Source organism: Cyrtonyx montezumae, unplaced genomic scaffold (assembly GCF_038088225.1).
Source record: "Cyrtonyx montezumae isolate F1298 unplaced genomic scaffold, pur_monq_1.0 scaffold_30, whole genome shotgun sequence".
Lineage (NCBI taxonomy): Eukaryota > Metazoa > Chordata > Aves > Galliformes > Odontophoridae > Cyrtonyx > Cyrtonyx montezumae.
This window is the reverse complement of record NW_027072035.1, coordinates 7,779,320-7,799,102: the sequence shown is the minus strand read 5'-3', so window position 1 is coordinate 7,799,102 and position 19,783 is coordinate 7,779,320. Positions and strand designations below refer to the sequence as shown.

The window sequence follows — 19,783 nt, the reverse complement described above, 5'->3', positions numbered from 1 at the left end:
TTTGAAAATAACAAAAGTGATTTCCATGGTCTCTCAACTTTCAGAAGCAGAAATAAAGACTGCTTTTTATTAATATGGGATAGCAAATAAAGCAAACCCAGGAATCTACCTGTTTTGGTATTTTGACAAACTACTCTGTGTAAAATGTCTATTTGAAAAAAAAATGCTGTCTAAGTGTCAGGTATGTTATAAAGAATGTTGGGAAGTTATGTTGCTAGTGACAAATGCCTTCTCTTTAATGCTGATTGTTTTTCCTTGCTTTTGTAGTTGAGACAAAACAGAAGTCTTAGGGTGTATTTCTTTATATTGTTTGTTTTTAGTTAAAAATAAAACAACGTCGCTCAGTTTCTCCTAGGATTTTCAGATGTTCCTCTCACAGGTGTAATATTGTACTGTGTGTCTGAAGAATGAATGATGTGCAAGGAATAAAGCGTAGAATGGCAGAGCTTTCACTTAGGGGTTTTCTTTCTGGGAATAGAGATGATTATTTATTAAAAAGTATAAAATTAAATTTCCATTGATGTAATTACAAGGTATAGTTGTATCCTATACAATATCTATTATTATTATTATTTTTTATTTTATTTTCTTAACTATACTGTCTTATTTGGGTCTGAGTTTTTATATATGTGCTTATTAAAGCTCTATTGCTGCCATTTTAATTTTTGTTTTTATTGTTCCTATGTTCAGAGGTCACTTCTACCAGCTACTGCTGATATCAAACTGTGATTGTAATGAAGTAGTAAATCACAGTAGTGAACACTGAAGATTACCATTTTAATGACTAATTTTCCTGCAGCTTTTCATTGTAGGCCAGTTCTACTCATGCAATAACTCTCACAGGGTGTAATATGTTTACTTCTTACCATAAAATTTCACTGAGAACTCTCTACTGATTTGTAAATATAGGGACAAAACCCTAAAGCTTTTATTGAGAGAATTACAATGTCTAACCTGTTACATGAGCTTCTCTCCTGAGCAGACCATAAAGATTGTGATGCTGAATAGATCAAAAAGCGTTAAAAAATATTTCGTGTAAGTGCAAGACCTAGAGGATGTGGTTTAACATAACTCTTTGTTAGTCTTTTAATCATTTCTGATGCTTTTCAGGATTTCAGCTTCATGAATTAACAGTGATTCTGCTTCAGATTGACAGAATATATGGGTTGGTGTAGTACTTGAGCAAACTGAAGAAAATATGATCTGTTTTAAATTAAATCAGCTGTAATACATGTAGTTTGCTAACAAAAATTGGAAAGAAAAAATCTCTCCCTATTGCTTCTAATTATTATTTTCTTTTTATTAGTAGTTCTATTATGTGAAGATCATTTGTAAATCAAACCAAAACCGTTTCAGTTTCCACGCAGTCTGTCCTTTTCACTGTTGCTAAGCTCATGCAGTGTTTCCTTACTTCATCCGAACTTGTCGTTCCTGTCTGTTCTGAAAATCAAGTGCTCCAAAAATAGACATTCCTCCGTTTAGGTTTTCTCTTCTGGCAGTAGCTATTTCTTACAGGTTAGAATAGTATGGAATATTCTGGAGTTTTGTTTAAATTAGTTGGAAGTCTTCTAGTAGTCAGAATCGAGCAGGATGAATAGGGATTACTGGTGAATATCTAACACCATGTCTGTTAGCCAATAATAAATATGTCTGTCAACCTTCATTTTAAGATTTTTTTTACACTTCTTTTTTTTTTACACATGCACTCTTTTGTCTTTTTTTTTTGTTTCCTTTTTGGAAGTACAGTCTCGTCAGGAGAATGTAATTTCCTTATCCCCTTACAGTATCAAAAGGAAATCTGCTAGAATGGTGCTTTCTTTGTGTTTCTTAAGAGATACATTAAAGTATATTCAATCCCTAGCCCAGTTTGCATCTGAAATTTGAGTGACATACTTTGTGTTGCTTTTGTTAGTTTAAACTTATCCCTCCATAACGGTGCATAACGTGCAATAAATGTCTTACCCAAGAAGACTAATATGTCAATAAAATATAAATACTAAAAAAAAATACCAACCCCCTTCTTTCCTTCTGGCTTACAATTATTAAACTAAAGAAGAGGAAAAACAATTATGAAATTACTTTCTTTGAGCTTTGTAGTTGTAATCATTGGACTTCTGCTGTCTTCCCATTTTTGTTGAGTTTTCTGTAATAGGTAGGAAATTCTGTCATTTTATTTCTTACCCTATTTCTTATCATCCTCTGTACCTGGGAGATCTTGTACCGCTTAAGGAGAGTATCCTTCATATTGATGAGCTTAATTTGCAACATATGACTTTTTACTTTCCTCCCTTGAGCATATATTGATACCATCGTTTGTAACATAACCACACTCTGTAAATAGAATCTGTGTAATCAAAATTGAACAGATTCCAGATTTTGGTGGATTGGGAAGACAAGTGTTGTGTGAGCTATACTGGAAAAATTGGGGGATTTTTTTTTCCCTCATATGCTTGTGGGAAAGGATAATTTGGAGTGGGTTGCAAGATGTGTTTTGTTATTTTTGCCCACATCCAGTTTCTGTACTAGCAATCCAGAGATATATAGTGAGGAAATCCTTAGCTATGTATTGTATCTGATGATGTCAGCTTCATGAAGCCATGTTGTTTTTCAGTTGTAGCTTTTCTTATGGCTATTATGAGTGGATTCAACTTAGAGCCTTATAATCAAGGTTAGTTCCATGAACATTAGAATCAAATACTTGGTTTTTAGTGTTTTTTTGTAGTATAGAATGTATTGTGTACTTGCAGTATATCACATTTCCAGCTGCTATACAAGCTTCTCCTCACTGAAGTTAGATGATAATTCTCTGAAACTAAAAGATGTAAACAGAGAACATACATCAAGGAATTGCTTAATTTTATGATTGTATTGAATGTCTCAAGGGTCTAACTTATTTAAGAGAAAATGTTCTCATTACTTTAGAAGGTCAGTTCACTCATATTTGCTAACTCCTAGGGTAAATATGGTACCAAGAGATGTATCCTATTTCCCCTGTTAAGATTTCTAGATAATGATGTAAGTAAATACCAGATACTTGCTGACTTTGTACACGTGGAGGTTACAATGAATGTGTTACCAGTGTCTGGTAGCAGTGGTAACACAGGCATTGTATTTTATTGCTACTAAATATTACAAGCCTGTGTTATTGATTTCTTTGCTTACTAGAACTATGTTTTTGCTTGACAAGAAGGAGAAGTTGAGAGATTTGGTTAGATATATCATTTTTTTATGAGTGTTTCAGACTTTTCAGGTTTCCTATTACTTTATTTCACCAAGGAAACATTTTTAGACGTAATGAAGGATCTAAAAAGTATTTATCCATAAAGCATTAGTATTTTCTGTAGAAAAAATGCAAAGAGAGAGTGTGTTCATACTGCTCTATTGTTTTATGAATACCCAACAGCTTTAAAAAATGCCAACAGCTGCTGCTGGGTTGGCAATGCATAGGAATAAAAGAGTGAGAAGATAATGCATCAGTTTGGCCATGACAGTGATTGACAACAGAGCTAGTATGTGCTTTACTAAAGATCATGGTGGCATCTCTAAAGAATGGAACATATATTTGTTAGGTATTTGATGAAAAAAACAGAACTTGGATAATTAGACTTTGGGAAGGTAAGTGTAGCAATTACCCAGAGTGCTGAACAAAATCAAACAGTTAATGTATTGTCTGAACAGGAAACAGAGTCTTGGAATAAAGTAAAAAGAGGTAGACTAACAATGTTTGATAGTTTGCAGACATAAAGACCTAAACTTGTTGTCTATGAATAAAGTCTTTCTTTCCAACCCTCATCTTATGAATCTGATTAAAAGGGGCAAAGTATGAGCATAAAGCATTTATTACATAATCATATATTGTAAAAAATCTTCCAGATCCCTTAGAAGCCTTGAAATTGTGATATAATAAAATGATAAATGTGCCAGAGGACATAATTTTAATGGGAATGTGTAAGGTTAAATTGAGGTGTAGAGTGAAAATAAAAGTGAATTTCTTTACAAAGAGATTTTAAATGGGAATGGATTCTCTTTGGTAAGCATGAAAATTAAAGATGTTGAATAATCTGTTTTTGTGATGTTTTCTCCTCATGATATGCAGTAGGAAATAGAATTTATATGGGTGTTTGGAGTAAAAAGAGAAGGTGAATTTAAGTCAAAGAATGAATATTTCACTGATCCATACCTTATACAAGAAGGAAAGTTGAAGTGGATAGAACTGTGGGGCAATTTTGTAGTTAAATGAAAATGTGTACTTCCTTTTAATCAGAATTACAGTAAGTGAAAATTCTTAAACATAAGTTTCTTAGCGTGTGAACACATCTGTCTTTTGAAACAATATACAAATTAAAAAATATGATGAAGATATATATCAAATTCTAAGAAATTATTTTGCATCTTTTTAAAAAATAGGTTGAGCTGCTCTTAAATTCTCATAATGTTTTGTTAATATACAGTATATCAGTAATTTTTGTCATATAATTTGTAATACAGTGGCATGAAGCCCATTTTATATTTTCAATTTTTCTAAATTTTTATGATTATCTTATATATAATGCTCACTGATGAAAGGTGTATATTTTAGTTTAATAACTGTACTTTGCTGATTCTGAGTAAACACATTTTGATGTGTTTTTTTTTTCTTTTTGAATGAAGGCAATATCATATGAGCTGAACAGGTTTTAATATTTTGTTTGACTTCTACAACAAAAAAATTTTGCTGTGTTGATAACTTGTTCAATATAATGGCCTTCCAACTGCCCTTCGTTAAACTATTAGTTGAATGTGAGATCAAAAATAAATTATGTTGAGAACTGAGATTCTAAACCATCTAGTTAAACCAGTTTGAAAATAATAGTTATCTATAGCTGTTTACTGTTTCAAACTTAAGTATGTTCTAAGTATGTTGTTTAGTAATAATTCAGAGATAAAATAGGTAAAAGTGGGAAATGGAATTTGTCTGTTTTGGTGGCTATCATCAGTCAGAAGAGAACATGAATGAATGATGTTACTTTGTGCCATGAAAATTGAAGGAATACTGGCCCTAAAAGATGTAATGTGAGATCTACATCTAAAAATTTTCGTAGCATCTTAGAATTGATCTTTGAATTGGAAGAGACACACAAAGATCATCTGGTCCAATTCTCCTGCAATGGACAGAGCCAGATCAGGCTGCTCAAAGCCCCACCCTAGACCTTGAATGCCTCCAGGGGTGGGGCTACTCACCACCTCTCTGGGCTACCTGTTCCAGTGCCTCACCACCCTTATTTTATATTGCAAAACTACTTGCTTTGTGAGGTTTTCTGGTATTCGAGTATTTTGAAGTAGTTATTAGCTGAAGAGTCCAGCGGTTAATTTAACAGAAAAATGGAAGCACTCCTATCAGTATTTTACATTAGTTCTTATGCATTTGATCGTCTCCTCCTCTTCTGTTGTGATGTAATAACTCCTGAGCTAAGATATATGGACAAAAGAAGAGTTATGTGCACTTCTGATCTCTGAAGCCAGATACTAGCCAGAAGGCATGGGCAAACCCACTGAACTTTGTGATGCTGTTTCACATAGATAGGACCTCCTGTGAGTCCATACTTCAGTTACTATATTAGTCCTGTCTGCTGTGAAGTTTTGTTCTGGTTGAGTAACTCATTTTGTAAAGTCCACCTGAAGAAGCAGGAGTTTATAGGCTCTGCTTTTGTATTTCATATTTACTCATCACCTTCAATGGTGAGAGCTGTTTCAAGAAACATTCCATCATATGCAGTTAACAATTAAACAAATCTTATTGCTGTTAATAAGGAACAGAACACTAATGAAAGACTGCACATTTCTATGGTATTTATAACAAAAGAAAAACAATAAAAATTTCTAATCCTGGAGCCTGAGAATTGTATTACAAATACGTATTTGCAATGTAAGAAAGTAGGATAATTTCATTTTCAGTTCAATTTGTTTCATTGTAGGTAAAAATATGCAGATTTTAGCTTCTTTAAAATTAAAGTGTGGATCGTAGTTAATAATAGTTCCAATATCTCCTCTTAATACAGCAAAATGGAGATGACAGTTGTTGAATCTCTTTTGAGGAAGCAAGTGGTTAAATTTATCCACACTGAGTGTGAAGATATAAATGATATGTCCAGTTAGTTTGTATGAGCTGAGTCTTGTTACAGTTTGCTAATGAAACTTGGGTGTCCTGAAAACTTGACTAAAGTGACAGATTATCCATCCCTTATTTTTTCAGCATTCTGTGATTGCAGTAAAGGGTCATTAATTAAGTATATCTTTGCCAATACTAGTTGCTTCTTCAGAGCTTTCATGACAAAATACAGTTTAAATCACAGAGTGGTTGAGGTGACCTGTTCTGGGTTCACCTGTTCTCATCTCTGCTTATGCAAGAACACTCAGAGCAGAGTGCCTGGCACCACATCAGTATGGCTTATGAATATCTCTGGAAAGGAGATTTTGCATCTGTTTTGAGCTAGTGCACAGTAATCTGCAGTCACCTGCACAGTGAAAAAATGCTTCCTGATGTTCAGAGAGAACCTTGAACATCTTTTGTTTCTTTTACTGTCTCTTTTCCTGATGCTAGTCACCACTGAAAAGACCCTGGCTCCATCTTCTTTGTGCCCTCTCTTCAGGTATTTATAGACATCAGTAAGATCCCCTTGACCTTTTTCTTCTTCAGTCTGAACAGTCATGACTCACTCAGCCAGTCTTCACAGGACAAGTGCTACAGCCTCTTTTGGACCCAATACTTCAGACTCACCAATTCTGAGTAGAGGTGAAACATCATCTCCTTTGACTTACTGACGATACTTTGCCTAATTCTGCTCAGGATGTCATTAGCCTTCATTGCAACTAGGGCACGGTGATGACTCGTGTTCAACTTGGTGTCCACCAGGAATCCTAGGTCCTTTCCTGTAGAGGTGTCTCCCGTAGCTTTCCATCCAGGTTCCTTTGGATAGCTTTATGGCCCTCTGGTAAGTTTGCTACTTCCTCTCAATTTAATATCATCTGTGAATTTGCTGAGTGTGCTCTCTAACTTATTGTCCAGATAATTAATGGAAATGTTAAACAACAGTAGAAATAGTATTGATCCCTTGGGTACTCCACTTATTACCAGTCTCCAGCTAGACTTTGCGTCATTGACCACTGCTCACTGAATTGTCCCTTCACCTGGTTTTCAGTCCACATCGCTGTCTGCTCATTTAACCCTTACTCAACAACTTCTCTATGAGGATCTTATGAGAGTCAGTTCAAAGGCCTTACTGAAGATCAAGAAGACAATCTGTATTGCTCTTCTCTCATCCATCAGATTAGTTGTTTAATTAGAAAAGCTTATCAGGTTGGTCAGGCATGATTTCTCTTTGATGAATCCGTGCTGACTGATCCTGGTCATTTTCTCGTCTTTCATGTGTCTGAAGGCATAGATAGTTTCCAGGATTAGCTGCCTCATTACCTCCCCAGGAATCAAGGTGAGACTGATCAGGCTGTAGTGTCCTGAGTCCTACCTACTCCTTGAAGGCAAGAGTGACATTGACTTTCTTCCAGTCTTTGCGTAATTCTCTCAGTTGTCACAACAGACAGCTTGGCCTTGCTGTCAAGTATTTAGCACTCCGTTGTGTGTCCCATCAGATCCTATGGAGTTGTTTTAAACGTTCAATTTGGTCAAGTGTTCCCTGACCTGATCCTCTGCATCTTCCTTACTCCAGTCTTATTTCCCAGCCTCTGGGACCTGGGATTCCTAAAAGCACAGTGTTGCTGGAGTCCTAGAATACCCTAATTCTGTCGGTGGATGCCTTGGGTATTGTATGCTACAGTAGAATTAATTTAAAAATTCCACTGAATTTGTAATTTAATTAAAAATAGTTTAAATACAGAATATCATTTGTAGTGTTTTACTTGTTGGACTAGGAAGGTATAATGCGTAAGTACGTATATAAAAGTTATAGTTATTAGCAGAAAACAGTTTTTAACTTCTTGTGAAGAATAGTGATGTCTGTCACTCCATTATAAATTAATTATAAAACATTAGTTAAAAAAAAATCATCCTCTTACCCTGTACGGCAGTGATGGATTATCTGACTTTATCCTTTTTGATCACAATTCTTTGGTATTACTAGCTAATTACTGGAATTTCCATCTTCACCCTTTGGCAGAGCAACGTTTTACCTGTGTCATAGCAAGCTGTTGTTTGCAAATTTCAGAGAAGATCAGCTGGAAGAACTTGTAACCTGTAGACAGCCCCTCTCAATCTGTTTCATTGCTATGATTATTTATTAATGATGTTTAATGACATTTCGGCTGATAAAACAGTGGCATCCTTGCTGTCTTTTTTGATACTAGATAAAGGTATTTTTTTATATTTGCAATCACATGACTTTTCAAAGGTGTGGGTTTTGTGTGTGTGTGTGTGTGTGTGTGTGTGTGTATACTTGTATGTGTAATTGAGCTCACCTGTGAGCTTAGAATTTGAGTTAGTGCAAAATAACTACTTTTATTCTGCATGAATTTCCTGTGTCTTGATCTAAGTGCATTTCTGAAGTTATGCTAAAATGGGAAGAAAACAAGATTATTATGCCTGAATAGATAGATTCATATGGAGTTTAGTTTATGCTGCGTTACGGTCAATTCTGGCATGGAAGGATTCCAGGGAAAGCAGGCCAAGGAAAATGGACATTAAGTATCTGATACAAAACAGTTCTGAGGAGCTTTGCAACATGCTTCCTGCAGGCCTTTATGTTACTCTTCTAGATCTGTGATTTATCAGGTCTGTAGTATAAAATAAAAGGAAGGAAGTTTTAGGGCTGAATTAAGTTGAGTTCTTTATAAACCTCTTTCCAAACTTACCAAATATAAAACTGAATTCATGTGAGTAATTTCTGTCCCTTCCTTACTTCCTGTGTTGCCTGAGATAGGCATGATGTGTTCAGGACAGGTAAAGATTTATGCAGTAGGGAGTTAGGAATAAAGAGCTTTCTTCTCCCATTTGTGCTGACTTGTGCAGTGGACACTAAGATTTTACATTCATGGCAGACAGACTATTTTAGATGAGTTTATATTTCACTCTTACCACAGTTTATCCTAATGTCTTTGTTCTGGAAAAAACAAACAAACAAACAAAAAACCCCAAAACCAAACAAAACCAACCAACCAACCAACCAAAAAAAAAAAAAAAAACAAAAAAAAACCCCAACCCTTCCATATTTTGCAAGATTTTATTTTTGTATTTTATATAAAGAATTGCACATTAACGTATACTTGCAGTCTGCCTGTTTCGATGGAAGAACATGGTGTCCATTCTGATCCAGATAGTCCTTTTATTCTTATCTATTTTCCATTTTCTGTTATGTCTGTATGAGATTCTCTAAGTTTTTATTAATTGCTGGATATTTTATGTAGAATTTGCTTGCCTTGCACCTCAAAATTCATTTTTGAATTATTCTTCAGAACTGTTCCTCTTTGCTACTTCAATTATGGAATATAAAATAAACGAATACTTACAGAATCTAATTCAGAATAACCAAAATATTGAATTTCTGTAAAACAATACAGAACTGGAATTCATATATAATAAGCTGTAATACAGAAGAAGAAAATGATTAAACCATAGCTTGCTTATCATAGATCTTCTTAATAGGAGCAAAATCTGTGCTATTAGTTCCAGACCAGTGTATTTCCCATTCACAGTGCTTTAGTGCATAACTTATAAATCTTTCCTCATCATCCTATATTACTTTTTCAAACCAAGACTAATATCAAGCAAGACAGGGTGAATGAAAGTCAATGAAGGTCGGATAGACAATCAAATATTAAAGATTCTTGGAAGAACACTACTGTGACCTATGAAAAAATTAGCTGTGGATTTCTGTATCCTCATTGACAATGGACTTTTTAATAGAATGGCAGTAGATTTTCTTGGGTAATGTGTTTTTAGATTATTAGTCCAATCTTTTTATATAGTATGTCTGAATGAGGGTTGATACTCTCAAATACTCGATAGGTTGCGGAAGCCATACTTATAATGCGCATTTCACATACCTGTCCTGTCTTCTGAGTGATAAAAAGGACTCTGAGGAAACTGTAGCATACAGTTTATGAATAGAGTTAAGATTGCATAATCACTGTGTATATGCTATTGCTAAGCATTTTTTAATTCAACTGTCACTGATCATTCAGTGTGCTGAACAAGTAATCTCTTGAGAGATTAAAACACAATGAAAGAGATTACCATTTTTGGGACAGTAAAAATGGTCATCTGGCCTACATGTTTGAGTTTAGACTAAAGTCTCAAACGTGTCTATCAGTGCTAAATGCTGCGGAAAATAACAGCAGTCAATCTAACTAAGCAGGATAACTGATTTCATCATAAAACCTCTTTTTTTAGCTTTAATTTTAGCTTTGTTATTTCTGGTTTAGATCTGTCTGAAACTCAACTACTTTTTTTCTCCCCTGTAAAAGCATGTCTAATGAAAAATACTGTTTCTACTTAACAAAGCTTGGTTTAGTGTGTTTTTAGAACTGCATAAGAATACTGATGGATACAATTCAAGCATCAGTTACTCTTACTGAACTGTTGGTCAGCATGTTTTACTACAGTTCTACACATTTATTTATCTATAAAGTCAAAGCTAGTTTAGATTCTAAGTCACCTTCTAAAAGGAGGACAGTCATAGTGAGAACTACATTTTTTAGCTCCTTTGTTGGATACTCTGTTTAATAAAATTATCATTGATGTTTCTAATTTTAGTTGAACATAGGATGAATAAAGGCATGGAGCTGTGTTGGGAGGGTTGGGTGGGGGTTAGGAAAAGAATCACACAGAATCACAGTGGTTGGAAGGGACCTCAAGAGATCATCGAGTCCAACCCCCCTGCCAAAGCAGGTTCCCTACACCAGGTCGCACAGGTAGGCGTCCAGGCGGGTCTTGAATATCTCCAGAGAAGGAGACTCTACCACCTCTCTGTGCAGCTGTGCCAGTGAGGTTCTTCTCCAGAGGGCAGTGGGCATGGGACACACTGCCCAGGGTTTTGGGCACAGTCCCAAGTGCTGGAGACCTGGAAGTGTTGGATGGATATAGGTGTTCTCAGATGTAGGGTTTGGATTTTGGTTTGGATTTGGCTCTGTGAAGCAAGGGGTTGGACTCAGTGACCTTTGTGGGTCCCATTGAAGTTGGAATATAATATGATACCTTGATTCTTTGACACTATCTCATATTCTTGTTATGAGAAACCATTGTTTCTAGTGTAGTTTTGCTAGTGTATATGTATGTATATATGTACAGAAATATGCATGTTTATTTTTCCTTCCAGTTGACTGCACCCTCCAGTGAGGGAAATATATGATAGGAGTAGCTAATGAAACAAAGTATTTGGTGATCTCCTTTACAGACTGTCTAACTGAGAATCATGTTAAAATACAACTTGCTATAAATGAGTCTGGGTCGGAAAAGATGAGAGAGATTCATAGGTACTGGTAAAACAGAGAATGCTGACTGTGATATTGTAGTGCTGATTGGGAAATTTGTACAATGTTTCCCAATAAAACCTGAAGTTATGTCCTACAAATTGGCTGCATTTATGAGCTGACAGCAAAACATGATGTCTGCTTGAAGACATCAGTAGGTTCAATGCACAACTATTTCATTTCTAAGTAAAGATTTAAGAACAGAAATTGCCATTTACGATAGCAAAATACATGACAAAAGTTGTGAATTCTCCCAGAGGAAATGTAAGGCATATTCAGGTTGACAGGTTGTAAATAATTTTTTTCTAAACTAGGAAGATCATGGGACGTGAAAGGTAATGAGTAGTGAGGTAAATATCTTTTTCTGTCCAGATAGATCCTGGACACCTACCAAGCACTGGATAAGTTCACTCCTAGTCTATAAGCTATTTAATACTTACTATCTGCTGTCTCCATGTTTTACCAAAGCTATTTATTTTCCATTTTGCTTAGGATGCTGAAAATTCCATAAAATGAATAAAAAATATTTCAAGATGTAGGTAGTAATTTTATTATTTGCTGTCAGAGCATTATTTTTAAAATCTTCATGTACCCATATGGCAGCAATATGAAAGAAAATATTTATTTATTATTAAACCTTTTATTTCTCCATTAGATTTCCTATATTAGGCACTTACGTTTTTGATTGTCCATGAATGTACCTTCTTACTAGCTAGGGCAAACCTGTCTGAAGCAGGGAATAATACTCGAATCCTCTGTAAGTTGAGTACAATAAGACTGTAACACAGATTTTCTCCTGAAGAGCAAAGGCTTTAGTTTATCTTCTGTAGAAAAGCTAAAGTAGAAAGCTAGTATTGATATATATTCTGTTTTTCTAAGCCTAATTTAAGTGTTACTTTTTTTTTTTTAACTTCTTGTAGTTAGGCAGATCTTGTGTGATTTCAGGTGCTGTGTGTCAAAGGTTTCTGGTAATAAGAATCTTCAAAATTCCTAGATAGTGTGGCAGTCCTTAGATGAGAAAATTGTGCAAAGATGAAAATATAAGACTAAGATACTGTCAGATCAAAATAAAAGAAAAAAATTCTTATTACAATTTTTTAGATGGAAGTGGAATGCAGGCATATGTTGATGCAGAAAAAACATGGCCAGTACCTGTTTTGTTGTTGATTCTGTTTAACTGCCCTTTTTTCCTTTTCCTTTGGACTGTTCAGAGATTTCTAAATATATAGTCCTGAGGACTTGCCTTTCATTTGGAGTTGGGATATGTGTAACTAGAAAAGTATTTATTCATTGAGAAACTGTTGCTTTGGAAAACTACATTAGGCCTATATAAACCTCATCTGAGAACCTCACATCAGAACACCTTAATTGTGGTATTGTATCTATTCTTGTTGGTCTCCTTTGTCTCTGGGCTATCTTTTCATAAATTGTCTTGCCAGAGTCTTACCAATGTCACCATAAGTTGCCAGCATGCACTTAGGTGACATGCTAGCTAAGCAAGTTGGAACTGTGGGTAAATATGATAAAGAGCACAATAAGAATACTGTTTGCATGTCTCTGTTCACCTGAGGCTCAGTTACAGACTTGATATTTCAAAATATACTTTGCCTCTCAGTTCTGTGATGATGTGAATGTGTTCTTGAATATTCAGAATGCCCTCAGGCATTCATGAGTTGAGATTCCAGACACAGTGAGACATTTCAGTGTAATTTGGCTGGACAGTACAATTTTTATCCCAAAATCAAAATAGAGTTTTGTATTACTGTCATTTGCATTGGGAATATATACTGCTCAGAAAAGAAAGAAAAGTACAACCTTTTTAAAGAAAAATTTGGAGATGTCTTCAGGATATCCATTTGATATCCTTCACAATTTTGGCAAATAGTCATCCTTTGGGTATATCTGCAAAACATTGCATTAATTTATGTTTTATAGTTATATTATTAGACAAATAGTGGTTAAGAAACTCATATGTATCACAATAATAAAGTAGGTAAAATCTCAATTTAGTTGGTGAGTGACACAGAATGGTACGTTACCGTGAGATGAAAACAAATGCAATATTAGCTTCTAGTTAAAAAATGTTAATGTCTTTTTTTCAGTAACATTGTCTAGAAAGGGATTAGAAACTTAGAATATGTCTGAGTTTGAATTCTTTGCTGAATAAATGATGCATAGCAATGTACAGCATGATTCTGTAGGATGACAATCAAATTTGTTAGTATTTTGATGTCTATGTATAATTTATGTGAATAGTAGATAGAATGGTCTCTTGGGTTATTTGCAGATAAGCAGAATATTTCAGTTGCCATCATTCTTTCTTCTTCTGTTTTTCCTTCTCAAAAGATGATGATCCCCCTCTTCCATTATCCCTCTTCACACACTTCTACAGATATGTATGCATATCTAATATTTTATTTCAAACTCTTAAAGTAAGTAGCAATAGTGATAACATAAAACTATTAATGAGGATCTTGCTAGAGTTACAGGGAAAATGGGTTGTTATATATGTAGTCATATTGCCTATTCAGCTACATCTGTTTGTCTTTTCTCTAGGTGACAGATCAGTCAGTGAAAGCGTTTGCTGAACACTGTCCCGAGCTGCAGTATGTTGGTTTCATGGGCTGCTCCGTTACATCTAGAGGAGTAATTCACCTCACCAATGTAAGTATCGTGGCTGCTTTTATTTTGTCATTAGTGTTTGTGACTGTTGCCAAACAATAGATATCAACCAGGAGGTTGCTGCCAAGGATAGATACATGACAAGATAAATTAACTTCGCATTATCAGAACAGATGTTTGTATTTCCCTGTTTTAAAAAAAGGCAAATGGAAAAACACATTTACTAGGAGTGTTTGCCAGGGCTTGGTGCTGCGCCTGGTTTTGTCCACTATCTTCATTGAAGGTACTGATGAGGGGTTAGTGTGCAACCTCAGCAAGTATGCTAATTATACAAAGCTGGGATAAGTGTCTTGACACACCTGAAGCTGCTATTCAGCAACACCTGGGTAGACTGGAGAGCTGGGCAGTGGGAAACCAGATGAGGTTTAATGAAATCAAGTGTAGAGTCTTGCACCTGAGAAGGAATAACCTCATGTTTCAGAGCAGGTTGTGGGATGACTTGCTGGAGATGGGTGATGCAGAGAAGTACCTGGAGGTTCTGGTGGACAACAGGTTGGCCATGAGCTAGCAGCGTGCCCTGGTGGCCAAGAATGCCAGTGGCATTCTGGTGTGCATTAAAGGGAGCATGATCACCAGGTCAGGGGAGGTGATCCTCCCTCTCTACTCTGCCCTGGTGAGGCCTCACCTGCAGTGCTGTATCCAGTTCTGGGCTTTAAATTGTTGAAATTGGAAGTACGCAATTCTGAGTGCAGATTTAGATCTTCCCTTTACTGCAACAATATATCACCCTGTGCACATGCTTTTTATATACATCCCCCATCTATATTATAATGTATATGTAGTGTGACAATTGCATTTTGTTTCCTTTTCTTTTACTTCTACGTAAGTGAAGTGATGTGTAGGAGAACTTTTTTATATGAACCTGCGAAGATTAGTGGAAGTTTTCAATAAAATGATGTGGTGATAAACAGCCTATTAATTAAAATTCACAGCTGAAAGTAAATTGAGAAATCATGCAAACACCAGGGAGATCAGAGGAAAACGCATCTGTGATAAAGAAGTTAGTATTTAAAAGAAGAGCTACTGGTATTTATAGCTAAGAATTAAAAAAATCAAAATAAAAAAGGAGAAAATAGAACCTACTAACAGAATGGTAGGATCATTTGAGTGCAAAAGATCTTTAAACTTAGTCCACATCCCCTGCAGTGGTCCCCTGTAGCTTGATTGGGTTCCTCAGACTGTCTGGTCTGACCTTGAATGTCTCCAAGGATTGGGTATCCACCTCCTCACTGTGTAACCTGTTCCAGTGCTTCACTATTCTTATCATAAAGAACTTTTTCCTTATATCCAGTCTAAATTTCCCCTATTAACAGTTGGTAAAGATGTCTGTAGAAATGTCAATTTAATATAACCACGTTGTGGTAAACAGTGAGCACAACAATTCAGTTGGAAAGAGCCAACGATGACCATCTGGTTCAACTGACCTCTTCAGCACTAACCAAATGTTACCAGTAGCATTGTCCAAATGAACACAGACAGGCATGGGTCATTAACCACTTCTCTAGGACTCCTATTCCAGTGGCTAGCCACCCTCATAGTGAGCAATTTTTTTCCTCGTGTCCAGTCTGAACCCCCCCTTGTGCAGTTTTGTGTTGTACCATCAGCTCCCATGAGCAGAACCTGGCACCCCCTTCTGCTGGAGCTGCAGAGAGCAGTGAAGTCACCTCTTGGCCTCCTTGTCTTCAGACTGAATGTCCCAGTGTCCTCAGCAGGAGGAGCATCTCACAGGAGATGCCTCGCAGCCCTGACACCGGCTTTGTTGTCCTCCTCTGGATGCGTTCAAGGACATTAACATTCTTTTTATGTTATGAAGCCCAGAACTGCACAAAGTATTCAAAGTAAGGCCACACCAACATTAATACAGCATGAGAATCACCTCTTTTGCCTGGATAGCTGTGCTGTGTTTAATGTACCCAAATAGTTTGTATTTCCCTTATGGCTGCCAGGGCACACTGCTGCTTATGCTGAGCTGCTGTCAGCAACAGCCCCTGGTCCTTTCCTGCTGAGCTGCTCTCCAGCCACTTTTGTCCCATGTTTGCTTTTGTTTGACATTGCTCTGTCCCAGGTGCAGCACCCAGAACTTTCCTTTGTTGAACTTCCTGCTGTTGCTTTAACTCAATGATGGCTAAAGAGATCTTGACGTAGTTAGTGTAGAGCATACTAAAGGAAAACGGAATATGAAGAAAACACAGGGTGTTTTTTTTTTTATATCCAGTTCTGCTGCCATGTTATTATTGTACTACATAATGAAGCATATCTGTAAAATCTTTTCATCAGCTTAGAACAGCTTAGTCACAAACTTGATCAAAATCATATAGAACGAACAGCTGGGGCATGAGACTGTGGATTCCTGCTTCCTTCTCTCAAATCTTGTTAATATCTTTCTTTAGGATTCCAATCTTGGAAAGGTGATAGTGGCTTTGAACATTACACTTTATTAAGTTCATAGAAATAATTAGGGAGATTTTATTTGCCTCATTGACCGTACAACTATTCTCTTACTTGTAACATTACTTTGGATGTGTTAATTATTTCATGTATGTGCAGTATCAGGTATTTTTTCCTTCACTTGTCCTGCTTTTCATGTTTTTTTAGTATACTGTCCTAAGGCTTTTTTTTTTTCTTTTTCTTTTTTAATATATTTTAGAGTTTTTTTGTTTATTCAGATGTTTAAGTAATTTGCAACAGTACTTGAAATAAATAGTATTATCAAGTAGAATGTTGTTAGCAAAAAGCATGTCATTGCTCACCGCAAAATGTTTATTGGATTGAAAACAGTGATTCTGAAATGCCTGATGCTGTTAATGTATTTTTTGGGTTAAAAGGAGTTTTGCTATCCTACTCCTGAAGTGTAACTTAGGGTTGAATTTCTCCTGGATCGACAGTTAAAGGATGTTTAAGGAAGAGTCTGAATATCTCTTATTACATCTGTATCCAAACTATGATTTTCATATAGCATGCTTTTTTTTATGTGATATCATCTGTAAGGCTCTCTAGGTTTATTTTTAACATGTAAGTGACATTCAGTGCACAATACCAATGTGGGTTGGGATGTTTCTCTTATTTTGTTTTCTAATATTTATTGATATTTTAAAGTGATATCCTGACTAGGAACACTTGCAACATAGACAAGGGTTATGCAGAGGGAAAAAGAGTTTGGATAAAGATATCTTTCCCATCATACAGTGAGACAGTAGCAAAATTAGCATTGGAATTCTGGCTTCTTAATTCTGGAGCTATTGAGAAGCTATTGTTTCTGCAGTGACATTGATAGTTGTTTCCATGCACCTCTTCCAGATGACTTGATAACCTTACAGTTGAACATGCAGTTTTAAGTAGAATTCTGAATTGCACTGAAGCATCTAGCACTAGCACACGTTTCATTTCTACGATTTTTATTTGGAGGAAATAACCACTATGAGGGAATGATGACAAATATCCATGGAACAGTAGCTTTTTCTTAAACTTCTGTGTCTGTCTTTTCCGGAATTCATCTGTTAATGACATAGGTTTTTTTGTTGTTCCAAATATTGTGCATTTCTTACTGTCAGTTCATAAATGGTTATAAATAGTCATAAATGGTCATACTTACCCATATTCTAAGAGAATGTGGGATCTCTTCTTAGCTGTGACTGGCCTGTGAATGTGTCCTGCAAGTCTATGCAGAGCAAGTACTCTTCTGTTCCTCTTCTCCCTGTGTGCAAACCAGAGATAACAGCACTGGCCTCAGTTGTGAAATTCCTTTGAGACTGACAGATGTATAAAAATTGAGTGGTTTATTATTACTGTATTTTCCCTCTAGCAATGTTAGCTCCTCTTTAAAAATAGTGGCACTTAGAAATTCTGCATTACCATGCTGCTGAATCACAAAGCTTTTAAAATATCTAATCATGGTATACAGTAGTGACAGCATTCTGTATTTTAGAAAAGAGGAAACATTGGGTGTTTATTTTCAATGTTTTTGTTCCTGAACATTGTAATATTAAAAAATAATAATTGTTTTTTGAGTAAAAGTATGTTATCACTCTAGCACTTCTTTTCTTTGAAGGTGGTACAAACTATAGAAAATATACCTGAAGTAAAATAATGTAAATGATTACTAGGTAAGTGGAGAATCACTGCATATTACGTACACAGAGAAGGAGAGGGATCTGGAAAAGGAATGTGTTTATGCAGTTCAGACTGTTGGACACTCAGTTGTAACTAGGAGTTTGTTTGATGAGTTAGAATGTTATGTCTTGTAATTGTCACAATTAGTCCAACATTTCTAAGCGTTGTTGAGAAATAACAAGATGTAATTCCAAGCCATTTCATTGTCTTCTTCCTTTGAGTTGTGATGTATGTACTGGGGTAATTGCTTTAGAGCTGTGTGCTTCTATCTGGACATGGGTTTCTGAAAGTCTTTGTTTGGGTAAAATTTAATACAAACGTCATCAAAATAAGTGTGAATCCTAACAAGACATCTTATGAAGTTGTATTATCTTGAACTTTTTTGGTGTTATTTCTGTCTTTATCTCATAATCTACTGGAGTGTTGTGACCCATCACACCTGTGTCAGAGTTGGTGGCCAGTATTAGGTCAGTCAAAGTTAAGATTTAGAGACCAAGTATTTAGGAGTTATTCAGAACTGACATTATTCACTTGACAGATTTTTAATGTTATCTACACATGGCTAGACTGACTGTTTAATAACCTTTTTTAAACTGAAGTAGTGTGCTTTCTTTCTTCAGTTACTGATACGTTTTAACATAAAATACACTGACATCCTTTTTTATGGTAATATTTCAGCATACTTTCTAATCTTAAAAACTTATTCCTTCCTAACGTGATTTTTCCTCTCTTGTCTAGATCTAGGAAATTATTATTATTATTATTATTATTATTTTAAACAATTAGTATAACAAGCTCTATTTCATGAGTTTATTTGAATCTGCTTGCATTTAAGGACATACCCTTTTAAATGTTAGTCTTCCAATTGCGGGAAAAGTTCCTTAAGATTTGTGAACAAAATGATTCTGGGAGATTCATTTTGGGGTTTGCCTTCATACTGAAAATGTGGTGGTCCTTTGTGAGAGAACCTTTTTACATCATCTAAAACTAAACCTGACCATTTTGGTAAGTAAAGTTAACAGTGTCTGTCCTAAGAGGTTCTTCTCACCATTTATAAGAATTTGATTCTTGTAACTGCAGTTTTTTGAGTTAGCAGAAAAGGCATTGCAGAGAAGGCTGATTGCACGATTTGAGAGGGTTTCAGTACTCTGTGGGTGTATGAAAATTTCCAAAACAAAAAAGATTCGTTATAAGTTCATAAGTTCATAAGGTTGGAAAGGACCTATAAGATCATCTAGTCCAACCATCCTCCTATCACTATCTCTACCCAACTACTAAATTAAGTCCTTTAGCACCTCATCTAAACGCTTCTTGAACAGCGCTAGGGATGGTGCCTCAACCACCTCCCTAGGCAGGCCATTCCAGTGCCTGACCACTCTTTCAGAAAAGAAATGCTTCCTCAGGTTAGATGTACTTAGGAGCAAATAACATAGACAGTAAGTTATGATTCAATGATAATGTGGGTTAACAGCAAGTATTTTTTCCACTTTATGAATTCCAACTTCTATGTCTCAGGTACTATTTATGCAGTTTA

At 35.6% G+C, this 19,783-nt stretch overlaps 1 protein-coding gene across 1 annotated transcript in view; it reads left to right on the top strand.

The window, feature by feature from the left end:
* Positions 1–19,783, top strand: part of FBXL17 (F-box and leucine rich repeat protein 17) — a 284,489-nt gene that overhangs the window by 71,116 nt on the left and 193,590 nt on the right. The window contains exon 5 of the mRNA XM_065744235.1: positions 14,014–14,121. Coding sequence (XP_065600307.1) covers positions 14,014–14,121 — 108 coding nt within the window. The remainder of the gene's footprint in view (positions 1–14,013; positions 14,122–19,783) is intronic.